The sequence below is a fragment of the Scatophagus argus genome, chromosome 13 (genome assembly GCF_020382885.2).
Source record: "Scatophagus argus isolate fScaArg1 chromosome 13, fScaArg1.pri, whole genome shotgun sequence".
NCBI classification, from domain to species: domain Eukaryota; kingdom Metazoa; phylum Chordata; class Actinopteri; family Scatophagidae; genus Scatophagus; species Scatophagus argus.
This window is the reverse complement of record NC_058505.1, coordinates 13,583,460-13,597,853: the sequence shown is the minus strand read 5'-3', so window position 1 is coordinate 13,597,853 and position 14,394 is coordinate 13,583,460. Positions and strand designations below refer to the sequence as shown.

Below are 14,394 nucleotides of genomic sequence, written 5' to 3'. Positions count from 1 at the left end.
TCAGGCTGGCTATGAATTTTGTAAAAATACTAAACAAGTAACAAACGTTTGAATGATGGACACACTGAAGAGGAGATACAAAAAAACTGCTTTGTCATTCTGTAGAAATTTAAGTAAATAAATAAATAAGATAACTGCTTGTTTTTTGTGTTGCTATATGTAACATTCAAATCTGGTTTGCATCTTAGATTTAATCTGCATTTTCACATTTACACAAGCATGTATTACCTTCAGTAAAACCAAGCACTTCTTTAATAAACCAGCTGAATTAGCCTTTCCCAGAAACTCTGAGGCTCATTTCCCAAGTGAAAAAAAATCAGGACATATTACAAGTGCAAGAAAAAACAAAATAATATTTTCTTATTGTAGACATTTCGTAATATTTTGGAGTTTTTTTTTTCCAAAATAAATGCACAGAATGTTTGGTTTTCTTCTCTTCACTGAAATAACCTCTTGTCTGTGAAAGTCACCACGTTAATAAGCTGAATTCCAGGCCGACACGGACATCGCAGTTAAGCTGACTGAAAGGAGGAGGAGGAAGAAGTTTTAAACCGCGCTCAGCAGGTGATAAAACAACACGGATGACATTTATTATTTCCAACATTTTTCTGGCGCCAGTCATTCGTGTGCCACAGGTCAAAAACTATAACCACTGAAACGATCTCACACAAATGCCTGTGTTTAGCAAACAGAGCCGAGTGAGAATGAAGTGATTGATTTTCGATAGCCAATATCGAACGTGGTAATCAATTTCTGAACTTTAGGAGAAAACAGCTTAACCGTGGAACCAGCCACTTTATGGCAGGCAGAAATAACAGTTAGCAGGACAGGACTTCCGTTTCATTTATACCGTCAATGGTTAGAAATATGGTTGACCCCGTGACACTAAAAAAGTAAGCTGCTTTTACGATTCAATCCTGCCAAATACAATTAGACAATCTTCATCTCAGCTTTTATCTTTTAGGTTTATTTTGATTTGTAGGAAAGGAGGCCTGGAGCTCAAACAAAGCAAAATAAATTTACCCAATAAAGAAGGTACGTGTTGGAGTGTGTGTGAGTCCGTTTCCTCTCTCTTATATTTTGTAATTCCGAAAAATTGATGAAGCCTTTTATATTAAATTATACCAGAAAAATATAATTTCTATTTGGCTGTTTTGAAATAAACAAAATCCTTTAGAGCCTTTTTCAACGGATTTCAACATCCATAGGAAAGAACATCATATGTCTGTTTAACCATAACCGACTTGCTTATGAAGTAATTCAAAGTATTGACTGTAAGCTGTAAAATATCATAAAATTCTATTTGGATTTATTTTGTACTTTTTTTTTTACTTTGTTCTCATGTTCTGTTAATGTTAAACAGAAATAAATTCAAAAACCAAACATGGATGAATAAATGTCTGGCACTGAGAACAATATAAAAAACAATCATATAAATTTAAAAGACAAACTTTCGATTGACACATCGAAATACCACAGTTGTTATTAAATCTTCTGAAATTTCCCTTCTAAACTGCTCACGATTTAGTCACACACACACACACACACGCAGGGACAGTCAGGTGAAACGCGCAGCATCTGCACATCTGCTCTGGCTGAAGAAGCGGATGGTCCACGCATCAATCAGCGGCTCCGGGCCCGGAGCCGATCTGCTGCTGGAGCTGACAGACTCTTCATTTGTTAGTAAGTGAGCAAAACGACGAGACGGCCAACGCACCGAATACCAGACTGTGTGCAAAATACAGTTCATATACAACTAGAAACACAAAAAACTATATAATACAACACAACGACAACAACAACAATAATGATAATAATCTTGATCTTCATCATCATCACGATATAGTCTGGAACAGCACAAACAAAAAGTACTTAACACTTTCTTTACGCTGCATTGTACTCTTCCAAATTATTTACCATCAAAATAAAACCCAACTTCCTCACAAGCCCAGAAGACGTGTGCTATTTATTTGTTTCTTCATTTTTATTTTATTTACTACTTATTTAGTCATTTGCAGTAACAATTTACAATCGTCACATTATTTCATTTGAAGCCAGTAAAACTGCGGACTTGATGAAGTTCGTACAAGTCAAACCCGGGGACTGTTCTCTCATTGGTGTGCAGCTTTGGGGTCCTAACTTACTTTGTGACCTCCTTCACCCCTCCCTCCCAGCCCCCCCGCTTTAACGGCCTACGCCACATCATTAATCTCTGTCAGTCAATACTTCGATCAGGTTTATCACTAAGCGCATAAATGCAAAACCATACAGTCCGTGGGAAAACAAAGTTTATCTGTAAGGAACTCCTGTGTCCGGAAACTGATACTGACTGTATTCTACACATATTTTACATCAGGCCATCACCTGTCTGTCACATGCGGACAGGTGCACGCCACCTCCGCGCGCGCACACGACACAGGCACCATATAGGACATGTACATCTTAAAAAAAAAAAACAAAAACTAAACAAAACATAAAAAACTAAATGAAGTTCAGAATCATTTTTTTAAATGTGAGACAGCAGGAGTGAGACGTCGCTTTGCAGCAGCATCCCAGTGAGGAAGAAGATTAAGAAAACTCAGCTCGTACCCGCCCCACATTTTAAATACACGGAGGCGCGCCCCCATCCATCTGACACGCGGCTCAGCCTGCTCTTAGTGGAAGCGCTGTTGGACCAGAGATGAGATATAACCCTGGAGAGCTTCCATCCACATCAATGTATAAAGCGCTACGGCGCCGCGGAGACGCTCGGTTCTGTAGCCTTCCTCGGAACATCAGAACTTATTTATAGCACACTGGATTGATCGGGAGAATTTGAATCAATGGATTGGCATTCAAACGGTTTGGTAATTTTATCGCTTCAGGAGGGCTAGGGGGGTAAGAGAGAGCGCGTCCCTGAGTGAACGTGAGAGACAGGAGTGAGAGACAGGGGGAGAGGGTGGGGAGGGTGGGACAGGGGAACGTATATCCTTTCAGCTATGGAGCTCACCATGGAGAACCTTCACAGCGTCTCCTCACACTCCCAGGCGGGAGACCTCATGAGCTCTCCGCACGCGCGGCCGTCGCCGTCACCCAGCTCCACTTCCCGCAATCTGGTCTCGCATGCGCCTGGCTCGCGGTCAGCTATGGTTTCCGGCATGGCCTCGCTCCTGGAGGGCCCTGCTGGGGACTACCGGACAGATCCGTCCGCGCTGTCCGGACACTTACATCCGTCCATCAGCATGTGCGAGACCGGGATGAGCCTTAGCAACACGTACACCACCCTGACCCCTCTGCAGCATCTACCTCCGATTTCCAACGTCTCGGATAAGTTTCACCACCCACACTCACACCACCATGCTGCCGCCCATCAACGACTCTCAGCCGGGAACGTCAGCGGTAGCTTCACGCTGATGCGGGACGATCATCGAGGGCTCGCCTCCATGGGCAACCTGTACAGTCACTACCCCAAAGAGATGTCCGTGTCCGGCATGGGCCACGGCTCGCTCTCCCCGCTGTCCAGCGGTCTGGGTTCCTTGCACAACTCCCAGCAGCCGCTCTCAGCCTACGGTCCGAGCGCGCACCTCTCCACCGACGCTAAGATGCTCTCTCCGGTGTCAGGGTTTGAGTCCCACGCCTCCATGCTGTCCCGAAGCGACCAAGAGCACCTGGCCAGGAGTTTAGGGGGGCACAGCCACGGTATGATCTCCAACCTCAACAGCATGCACCACCACCCGCACAGTCACCTCCATTCCCAGGCAAACGGCACGGTAATGCTAGGGGACCGGGAGAGGCACGGCCACGGAGGCGGACAGGGAGTAGTGGGGTCAGGCATCCAGGCGGAGGAAATAAACACAAAAGAAGTGGCCCAGAGGATAACGGCCGAATTGAAGAGGTACTCCATCCCTCAGGCCATATTCGCCCAGAGGATCTTGAGTCGGTCGCAGGGAACACTGTCAGACCTGTTACGGAACCCCAAACCCTGGAGTAAACTCAAGTCAGGTCGGGAGACCTTTAGGAGGATGTGGAAGTGGCTCCAGGAGCCCGAGTTTCAAAGGATGTCTGCTCTTCGGCTGGCCGGTAAGAATCTGTCCTTTCATGTTTATTATTTCACATTAAAACTGATCCGTCTGAAGTAACAGCCCGGTCACCTTCCGCCGTTATTTTCTAAATTATCAACATAGTAAACTTGCGCAGGCCTACGAGATTCAGCACCACGGACAGTTCACCCGGCCAAAACAAAGCGCGCAGAGCCACGGCGCTTCATCACTAAAACTTACTGTCATCTTATTTCGTAAAACCTGAAACAGAGTGCCAGAGAGCAGATCTAATCGTAGTGAATTTTGAGAAGAAAACAAAGATGTTAATGATTGATTTGGGCGTGTACATTTGCGTTTACGCGGGCTGTTGTGGACTAAATTTGTAGGTCTATATTTTTGATCGGCACACAGCAAATCGCCATTGATTCACAATAAACCTCGAAATTGTTGCCCCCCACCACTCACCCCCCATACACACGCCTTTTTTTTTTACCCCCTCTCTCCGTCAGACCATAAACACACACAGCGGTGGCGGTGGGGCTACTGGGCCAACTAGTTGCGCAGAGAAGCGGGGTGACCCCAGGCTGCCTGATCAATACGCCAGTTCCCACTCACCCTTTTAAATGTGGCACACGGATCAATAGTCGTATCGGAGCTGAAAGACGCAATAACCGCATGGCCTCTCCAGCTTTGCATTTAACACTCTGTAGTAAAAGCTCTAAATTTAGCCCATAGGTAGGTATGATCGCTGGAACTTACCGGTGTAATGCAGGAGGCGGATGCTTCTATACAGCGAGTCAGCTGAGCAAAATGAGGCCACGAATTTCAATATGATTTCAGTGAATTGAAAACCCTTAATAAATTACCATTACCAGTGATGGCTAACGATATAGCCTAAAATCACAGATGCAAAAAATTAAAAAGCATGAATTTTACTGTTGAAAGTCTACCTCCAACCCAAGCAATCCCCAGATCTATTTCAAGACAACCGCTGCATGAACTGTTGTGATGAAATATTGATTGAAACTAGGATGGGGATTGGTAACAGGGACCGGTATAGACAAGAAAATATACAGAACATAAAAGCAAAGAAAGTAAAGAAAACGTTGCTTTACACGGAATGAAAATATAGCATCTGTGTGTCAAACAGTTAAAGTCCACTGCTGGTTTCTGTAGCTCAGAAGAATAAAAACTATGCCACGTCAATTTATTACCCTGAAACGTATCACGCATCTACTTTAATGTCCTTCTCTCTATGTGGATATTGCAATCCAGATTACAGATCGTACACAACAAGATTAGAATTAAGCAGGAACACCACTTTACACAGATGGATAGATAGATAGATAGATAGATAGATAGATAGATAGATAGATAGATAGATAGATAGATAGATAGATAGATAGATAGAGGAGGATTAGTAGCTGAGGCTGTGAGTGTCATTAATAGTGTAGCTCTGTCCTTTCAGTGTTTGCCTGGCTTTGCACATAGGAGATCAATAATGCCGTTTCCCCTTCCCAACCCCCTTCTCTCCCCTGCCTGGTGCTCTCCCTCTCTATTTTTCTTTCCCTCTCTCTCTTTCTCTCTCTCTGTCTCTGACGCATAAGACAATAATATCACTAATCTTAACCTGGCAACATGCGGGCGGCTTGTTTGGCTTCAGGAGAACAGCGTCATGAAAGAAAAGAAAACAAAACAACTGACCCCCACAGACTGGAAGATGAGGAGGGGATGAATGTGGGCTGCTTCATGAAGTCAAACAACACAAACAGCCATTTTCCACTCTCCCTTCTCTCTTACCAGAGCCATCTTTTAATGCCCATCAAAACTTGCTTGTGCCATGAAAGATTAATTAATAGCAGTCTGATGTTTCTCATGTTTTCTGAAGAATCCAAATGGATCAAATTTGGACATCCAAAATTTCAGTCTGCTTACGGCTTCAAGTGCAAAACGAAAAGCAAAACTGACATGTGGAAAAAAGAGGTGGAGGATCTGGGAGATGCTATTGATTGAGTGAGGGCGGGCAGGTTTGGGCTTTGTGTGAACAGCCAGATAGAGACAGGGTAGTGAAAGGATCAATACCAACCTTAATAATTGATAAGTATAAGGGAGACGGAGGGAGAGGGGAAGAAAGAGAGAGGCAGAGAGTGGTGGTGTTAGCCCTTAACAGCATCTTCTAGGTAAGCAAAGTCAAATCTGTGGTTAACAGCTGAAGACCACACACCAGTCTCACTGCCTAAACACCACGCCAGAGGGTGTGTAAGTGGTTTTGAAGAACACTGTTTACACCCTAAACATCCTGTGAAATATCAACAGCATGGATCTGACACCGGCAAGGATGGTGTAGACTTCCAAGTGCTGAAAACTCAGATCAGATCTATTTATGGAGGCTGGAAAAGAAGCCTCTCTGACAATTTGTAGCAAAAGACCTGCAATATTTCCGGTGGAATCGGGGCAGGGAGGCCTGATATTTGAACACAAACATAAATAAGATGAGAGCCTAACAGCATCTTACAGTAGACAAAGAGCATCAGAGCATCCAGCTGCCTATTGAGTTGTAGTAATGAAAGCTTTCTGCTCATGTCAGCGAATCCTCAAAGCAATTCAAGGTTGTGATGTCATTTGATTTTAAAGGTTGCGATGCTTTATGGGGTTTGTAATGCGTCTTTATGGAGGCACACGAGCACATTTCACCAAGTGTGTGTGTGTGTGTGTGTGTGCATGTGTGTGTCTGTATGAGTGCTTCCACATGTGTATACGTGTGACTGGGTTATAGAGTGTGTCTGCACTATACATTGTTCAGGCTTATCTGACTCACTCTGAATCGGTATTGATTTCCTCTCTTCTGCTCTCTTCGGCTCTCTCCCTCTCCTTCTCCTGTCCTCTCTCTCTCTCTCTCTCTCTCTCTCTCTCTCTCTCTCCCTCTCTCTCTCCCTCTCTCTGTCCCCTTCCCCCTCCCTGCCTTCCTCCTTCCTCCCTCGTTCTCTTCTGGCTCTGTACCAGCAAAAGCAAAGCACATTTTTTGTCTTTCTACCCATATCTCATTTCTGCTCTATCTGTAACAGACAGAAGTCACTTTGCATAGCCACGACTGGCCCACTGATGTGAAATATTTTGACACTTTACAAAATAAAAAAAAAAGCTATGTATCACTCACTACAAATGCTTGAAGTGGCCTTTTGTGGGACACAACTGATGAAATCAGGTATTTGTTACACCAATTAACTCCATGAACTCATTCTAACCAATCACATCTCATTATATGAACTTAACCAAACCACATGAAAATATGATTATCTACATTTATTTAAAAAATAGATGTGTGTAACAAGGCAAATAGGCTTTAAATATAAAGCCTATTAAATCGATTAAATTGCTCCACTTTGGCTACTACTGAGCATAAATTACCTTATAAGATCTTATGGTAAATATTAACATAAACATATGAAATGCAGGCAGACAGTAATGTGCTGCGATTTACAATGTGGAGCACAACATTACTTTGCAAAGGCCTCCTGAAGCTGAAGGCACACAGCACGTTGGTGTTGAATGTGCAAATTAAACCTTCGAAGTTAGATTTGTTAGGGTCAAATTACAGCTTTTCAATTGTAACTTTACTGTCCGTAATGGAGGAATTTATCACAGAGAAACTCGTTTCAACATTAAACTCCCAGTGTGTGTGTGTGTGTGTGTGTGTGTGTGCGTGTGTTGGGTGCATTTTAGGAGAGTCTCATTTTAGTAAGACATAATAATTTTTTTTTTAACTTGACTTCCCATTTAGTCTGTTTTATTTATTTAAATGGTCGGCAGGAGAACCCGACACAGACCTCGTTTAGCCCGAATTATATTATAAATAAAGTTAATTCTCAATTAAACCTAAATTTATATTCTTAATAAAATCGTTTTCCAAAAAAAACCACCAACTTTCGTTTATGGTCCACAGCGTCATACACTATTAACCATACTTACAAACAATATGTCTGTACAGGCCGCGCATTTCTCAGGCAAATGTCGTACTGCTTCTCTTCAGATTATCAGCTGAAATCATACGACATTTCCCAGAAATAAAATAAAAGATAAAAAGACTTGTGAGCAATTACAACGCTTAAAGAAATCTTGTTTGAAGTTTCAATCAAACGCATTCTCTGACGACCACAAAAGACTAATTTAACTCCCATTACACGTTTATTACCTATTACTTTATTATATCCCATTAGTGCCATCTTGGCTGTTATATTTCAGGGACTAAAACCGGATAATAAATATTTCTCACTGATGGAAATCAGTGGCTCTCTTTTCAGTTTGCACCAAGAAATCTGCTTTAATTCTTTTTACTCTCACCGTGTTTAGATACTCACAAATCAGCAGTACATGCTTAACAGAGGCCTGTGCTCCCTGGAGTTAAATTGGCCGATTTATTTTTGAATTGGTTTGGAGTAAATAGAGACAGACAATTTGGTTGGAGTTAAAAAAAATAAATAAAAAGGTTTAAAAAGCAGCGGAAGCCTCGCAGACGGTTTATAGAAGCCGATATCTGATAGGCTGTAAAGCTGTCGATCACTTGTCTCAGTAGGACAACACTGGATTTATGCTGACAAATAAACGAGAGCTTTTCAAATAATTCAGTCCTAATCAACTGAGGGTATTTCTTCCAAAGGATGAAGGGACGGTTTGGTTTCCCTGCTGCTGCTGTGTGTGTGCTGCTGCTGCTGGTGCGGGTGGGGTTGATGGTGATTTGCTATTCGGGCGTTTTACTTCCCAGCAATGAATAGGCCTATAACATGATCAATATAATCAATAACCGTACATCTGAGAGGTGTGACAGAGAGTGATTGACGCCAAACTGTTTCTCGCCTGCAGTAGTCCGTCCAGGGCGGGAGAGGGCCCGTCTCAGCGGACACAAAGCCCGATCTCATCCGTCCGTCCAGGCGTCGACTAGCAGCAGCAGCACGGTGCGGTTAGTTCACCGTCTGCCCCTCATGCCCCATCTGCACACACACACACACATACACACACACAGACACACACACATACACAAACACACACACTCACACACGCAAATTATAAGTAAGTGTAGAGATATTCATGTAAAGAAACATCACAAAATGCACTCCTGTAGCTATAAAATCAAAGATATTTTGTTCTATATTGATTTTCTCTGCCTTTTAAGGGTTACAGTCATATCAAACCTGTTTCCCCGTTTTGACCAAATCACAGGATATAGAGAGATCTTTTAAAGTGTGTCTCTCAACCATTTGTTGGCTTTCATCTCTGTTTAATCCATCAGTGACACCTTGAGGACTTAGCTGCCACCTGAGAGTCATCTGAGTGTTTCCTCCTGCTCCTTTCTCCTCTCAAAATGCAGCCGACACAGTGTCGTCAGACGACAATCCTTTCCTTAAGTGGAGTCTGAAGTCAGTAACACAATCTATTGCGTGCATTAGTCAGCAAAGGGGAAAGTTCCCTTTCACTCAAAAATGTGTTTTGCTTACTGTTACTTCAGAGTGGATGTTCAGGCTTCACTGTGCAGACTTTCCTTTCGTCCTCCGTCTGCTGAAAGGGCAACATTTTCTCTGGGTTCACCCGAGCCAATACAGAGTACAGCTGTGGTGTGGAAACTTGAAGCTTCCAATGCACCAATAAGTTAGAGGTAGACTTTTCAGTGAAGTAGGAGACAACTTGTGTCCTGTAGCTAAACTTTTGGAATGGAAAATACGCGCACATAGATTTTTGATTTTACTGCGAAAGTCGTAGTTTTTAATGGGATGACTGATCTTTATTTGTTGGAAAAACACCCATCTGACACAATTATTACAAGCTGGCTATTTTGGACTGGCTGGTGTCTTTCAAGAAACTGACTGATTTCCACCAGGTTATCACATGCTCTGTAATATAAGAGACGAAGGTCACACACCAATTCTTCGTGTGTAGGTGCACCGAAAATGGAGTGAAGTACAAACAGCAGCCACTTAAGTGATAAAACAGAGCGGCTCTTAAAGGAGACACGAGTACAAGTTCACATGCTGCACAGCCAGCGAGTTCATCTTTGGAACAGCAAGAGGTTGAGATTAAGCAAAGTGGTAGCTGCAGCGTTGACACCAGGACTTATGAAAGTGGTGCCACGAGCAAGTGCCACTTGAGGCCGCTGAGTGTCACCGCTTGTCTCTCCAGAAAAGCCCATCTGGTAATGAGGCAACTAAAGATAGCCTGCAACGGTGTGGTTCTCGTCTCAAGAGAGGTCACTTTAATGAGCAGTTCCCTCTTTACCTTCCCCACGGCCCTATTCATTGCTGTGGGAAGGGGGTGTTCAGAGGAGTCTCATTTGAAATGTATCTATTGATTATCTGAAATATGTATTGACCAGGCCCAGGCCTTGCGCTAACTCATTGGGTTTCACTTGATGGCTGCCGTGTTGCTCCGCGGGCCTCAGTGGTTGCATTTGAGCTGATGGAGGAGAACCAGAGTGGTGTTGGCGTTGTAAAATGGCCGGTAGCACAAGTTGTTCGAAAACAGGCATTACATATTAAATTATCACTATATTAGCACTAGCATTCAGTCATTACATTAGGGAGTATTGAGTTTGGTTTGAGACAGCACTTAGAGAGCCGCGAGGAGATTCTGGCATGGCTGGGTCTGAACCAATTGAATAAACGTTCCATGAAATGGTTCTGAAGTGCGGATCAATCAATATGGGGGCTATCAATCTGAGGGCAAATTAAAACAATTGAGAAAAACAACAGGAGGAAAACAGTTGGAGAAGTGAAAAAGGTCTGGAGTGATGTATCTGTGGAGGCTCTCATGTAGGGACAATCACCAACATTCTGCTGAGGAAAAACAAATATCTCATTTTATTAATTATGCTTTGCTTGCAAAGCATGAACAATGGCAGCTCAAACACATGCACGCTCACACACAGGCATGCATACACATGTGCACATTTATATCGATCACTCCCCCTCCACACACACACACACACTCACACACACACAGTCACATCTGTTTACTGCTGTTGTCTAAACCTGCTGTAAAGTCATCAATCATTTGCATACACCACCACCTCCACACTGCAGCCAGCCTTACTCCCTCTCTCCCACCTTTTCTCCTCCCATCCTCACCCAGAAAATAAATACACCACCTCACCTTGTTTCACCACATCTCGTGCACGCGAGGTGTTATTTTATTTTATTAGTGACATATTGTGAGAGACGTTCCTTTGTCCTCCTCCGCAGCTGTGGGGCTGGGTGACTGCTACTTCTTTCCGCCACATCTCCTTTGTTCCTCCACAGATAAACAATTTCTTCTCCATCTGTATGTCACAAAAGCGCGCTCACGAGCTGTACTCCCCAACGCGAGGCAGTGCATGCCTCACGTACACACACACACACACACACCTCGGTCTCACGGATCGATGGGGATCGATCGGGTGGGGAAGGGAGCCCTGATTACTGGACCACGTGTTCGGGAGAAAACCGCGGAAAATCGATCATTGCAGCTTTTTAGGGCAGCAGAACAGAACAGACTCCCTTCAGTCTCCACAGTGAGTCCGAGCCTACTGACGGTGCATCCAGGCACGGCAGACCGCTTCTTTGTCAGCACTTCACATCCCGCTCCTCCAGTTTCACACAGACCCACAGCGAAAACTATTCATCCACCACAGCCCCCATTTCTTGAAGAGAATTGTATCACTGGCTCGGAGATTAAACCTATTCCTGACTGTTATCAAAGACAAATTACTCGTCAAAGGTCCACGTTTTTTGAATGATTTTCTATCGTATAGCAAGTACTGGTTTCACTTAGTTTCACCGCACTTATTTGAGACTTACTTGAGATAGGGAGTGCATCCCCATGAACACTTAGTCTCCTTAGGGTCTGGCTTTTATGTTGTTGTCATGTTGTAGCTGCGTACTGCAGGCAAACTCCTTTAAAAACTGTCCTTTATGTAGTATTCAACGACAGTTTGAAATTCGGGTATTGCTAATAAACCGCAGAAAAGTATGATTTCCACGAGTTGTATTTCAGTTTTAACAGGTATACATTTTCCTTGTGAAAATTGTTCCTTTAATTTTTCAATTTCTTCGTCACAAAAATCAGCTGTTTAACAGCAAGTATCATATCTCTGAGTCTTCTTGAACACACCGGTAGGAAGAGATTTCACCTGTTCGAACACACATACACAAAGGTAATTTGAAATCTGTTAGCCATCAAGCAGGTTTCAGATCTCCTCGAGTCGACGTTTGTACCACAATGAAACAAATGTAAAAATACTGCCTGGAAGAAGAAATCAATCTAAAAACTTTTAGTATACTTTGGCAAATAGCAATAATTTATACAACATTTTAAGGAATGAACCTTGAAAAGGCCAAAGTAATGGCCATTTAAAGATCCCAAGGGTTGTCTGGTACTTTGCATGGAAGGCTCTGTCTTAGGAGAGATTGATCTTTTGAAAGTGGTACAGTGATCAGATATCCCAGTTTTAACTTTGAGAAAGTCAGAAAGTCATCGTTTACTTCGGTCTCTTTCACCCACCACTGTGAACTCACCTCTTTCCTATTTGCCTTTCCACTTTTCCCTTTCTCTCCTTTGTAGCCTGCATACCTTCCTGTCACATGTTACATATTACTTTGTAATTTGTTTGGTTCAACTCCACATATGCTCCTCTCTTTGTGTGTCACGCAGTCATGTGCATTTACATTTTAACCTTGAGATTTAAACACTTAATGTAACACGAAAACATTCATGCATGCACACAAACATCTGCACGGGTCCATTTTTAAATCTTTTCCTTTCACTCTAATTTGCCTTGTAGCCATTTTAATTGTCTTAAATTCTGTCTAAGCCATCCTAGTATTATCTTGAAGCTGTGTGTTCCATTATTTGTAGTTCTCACCCAGTTATTTTGTATATTCAGGAATAATTTGATGGCACTAAAACTTGTATTTCCTTTCCTTTCCTTTCCTTTCCTTTCCTTTCCTTTCCTTTCCTTTCCTTTCCTTCCTTTTCCTCTCTCCAGCATGTAAACGTAAGGAGGAGGACCGAGGACGAGAGCGTAACCAGGCACCAAAGAAGCAGCGACTGGTCTTCACCGACCTGCAGCGTCGCACCTTGGTAGCCATCTTCAGAGAGAATCGCCGCCCCTCCAAGGAGATGCAGATCACCATCTCCCAGCAGCTGGGTCTGGAGCTCTCCACCGTCTCCAACTTCTTCATGAACTCACGCCGCCGCTGTGTGGACCGCTGGGACACAGAGGAGCACAGTCACGGGGTGCATGGCCACAGCCATGTGCACACTCCTCACGGAAACAACAACAACAACGCCTCACCGATCCAACCCTGTACCTCCTCTGCAACCACTTTCTCCAAGGCCTGAGGGTGGCAGGACGGATGGCTGATGGGGAGGTTGTCACTAAAGCAATGGGCTCTAACTCTAAATCCTGCAGAGCTACGTGGTGTGTAGCTCTGACCACTGATCTGATTCATCCGCTCAAAGTGCTGATGACTTGGCCGGATGAATCAGATTTTCTCAAAGCTGTTTTCTTTTCTTCTGAATGTTCCTCTTTGAGGTTAACATGCATTTCAAATTGCGACTCCTCAAACCAAAGATCCAATAGCTTTAAGAGAGTTGTCCTCAAACAATCCCACGTGGCTCTTAGTTAATCCACATGAAAACCAAAGAAAGTCCATCTACACTTAACCACACTGTGGGTCTGTGTCAAAGTCTGAAAAGGGAGGATTTTGCTTTAGGAACCTCTGCTGTTGTCAGGATACCAAAGAATCACTCATGACACATCATCATATGGCATCATATGCATGTGTGCGTGTATCACTCATGTGTATGTGCATAATGCTGTACACGCTGAACGTGCACCCTGGGGTGCTTGACTCCTCTGCAGCGATTTGGCCCGCTTCACATCAGTTTGACAGCGCCACCTGCTGTCCATGAAAATCACATCTGAACATGTTCAGAGCATGTAGTTAAAGCATCTGCAGCAGGCCTACAGCTACAGAGTGCAGCCTGCAGTGTAGATTCATATTAGGATAAATATACCAGTACTCTATTTAAGCGTAAGTGTAGCCCTGCATACACCAAACAAGCTGATAAAAACATCATTACTCACAAACTCTTTGATACATGTTTGAATGTCTGTTTCTTAAGACTCTTGTGCGGTTGTAAGGCGACATGGCCATAGACCACATAGCCACTTGAAAGGTTAATTTCAGGTCACAAAAGGGAAACAATCAAACAGGGATGACATTCCTGATGTTAAAAAAGTGTCATTCCCCAGTGTGTGTGCATGTGTGTGCGTGCGTGTATGTGTGTGTGTGTGTGTGTGTGTGTGTGTGTGTGTATCGGGGTGGGGGCTGCTCTGTTCTAGTGG

At 43.5% G+C, this 14,394-nt stretch overlaps 1 protein-coding gene across 1 annotated transcript; it reads left to right on the top strand.

Moving 5' to 3' along the window:
- The first annotated feature begins 2,978 nt into the window (after positions 1-2,978).
- Positions 2,979-13,623, top strand: onecut3b (one cut homeobox 3b). The gene is made up of 2 exons (XM_046408969.1): positions 2,979-4,059; positions 13,030-13,623. Exons 1-2 carry the CDS (start codon positions 2,979-2,981, stop codon positions 13,383-13,385), a joined length of 1,437 nt encoding a protein of 478 aa, XP_046264925.1. The 3' UTR covers positions 13,386-13,623.
- The last annotated feature ends 771 nt before the right edge of the window (positions 13,624-14,394 follow it).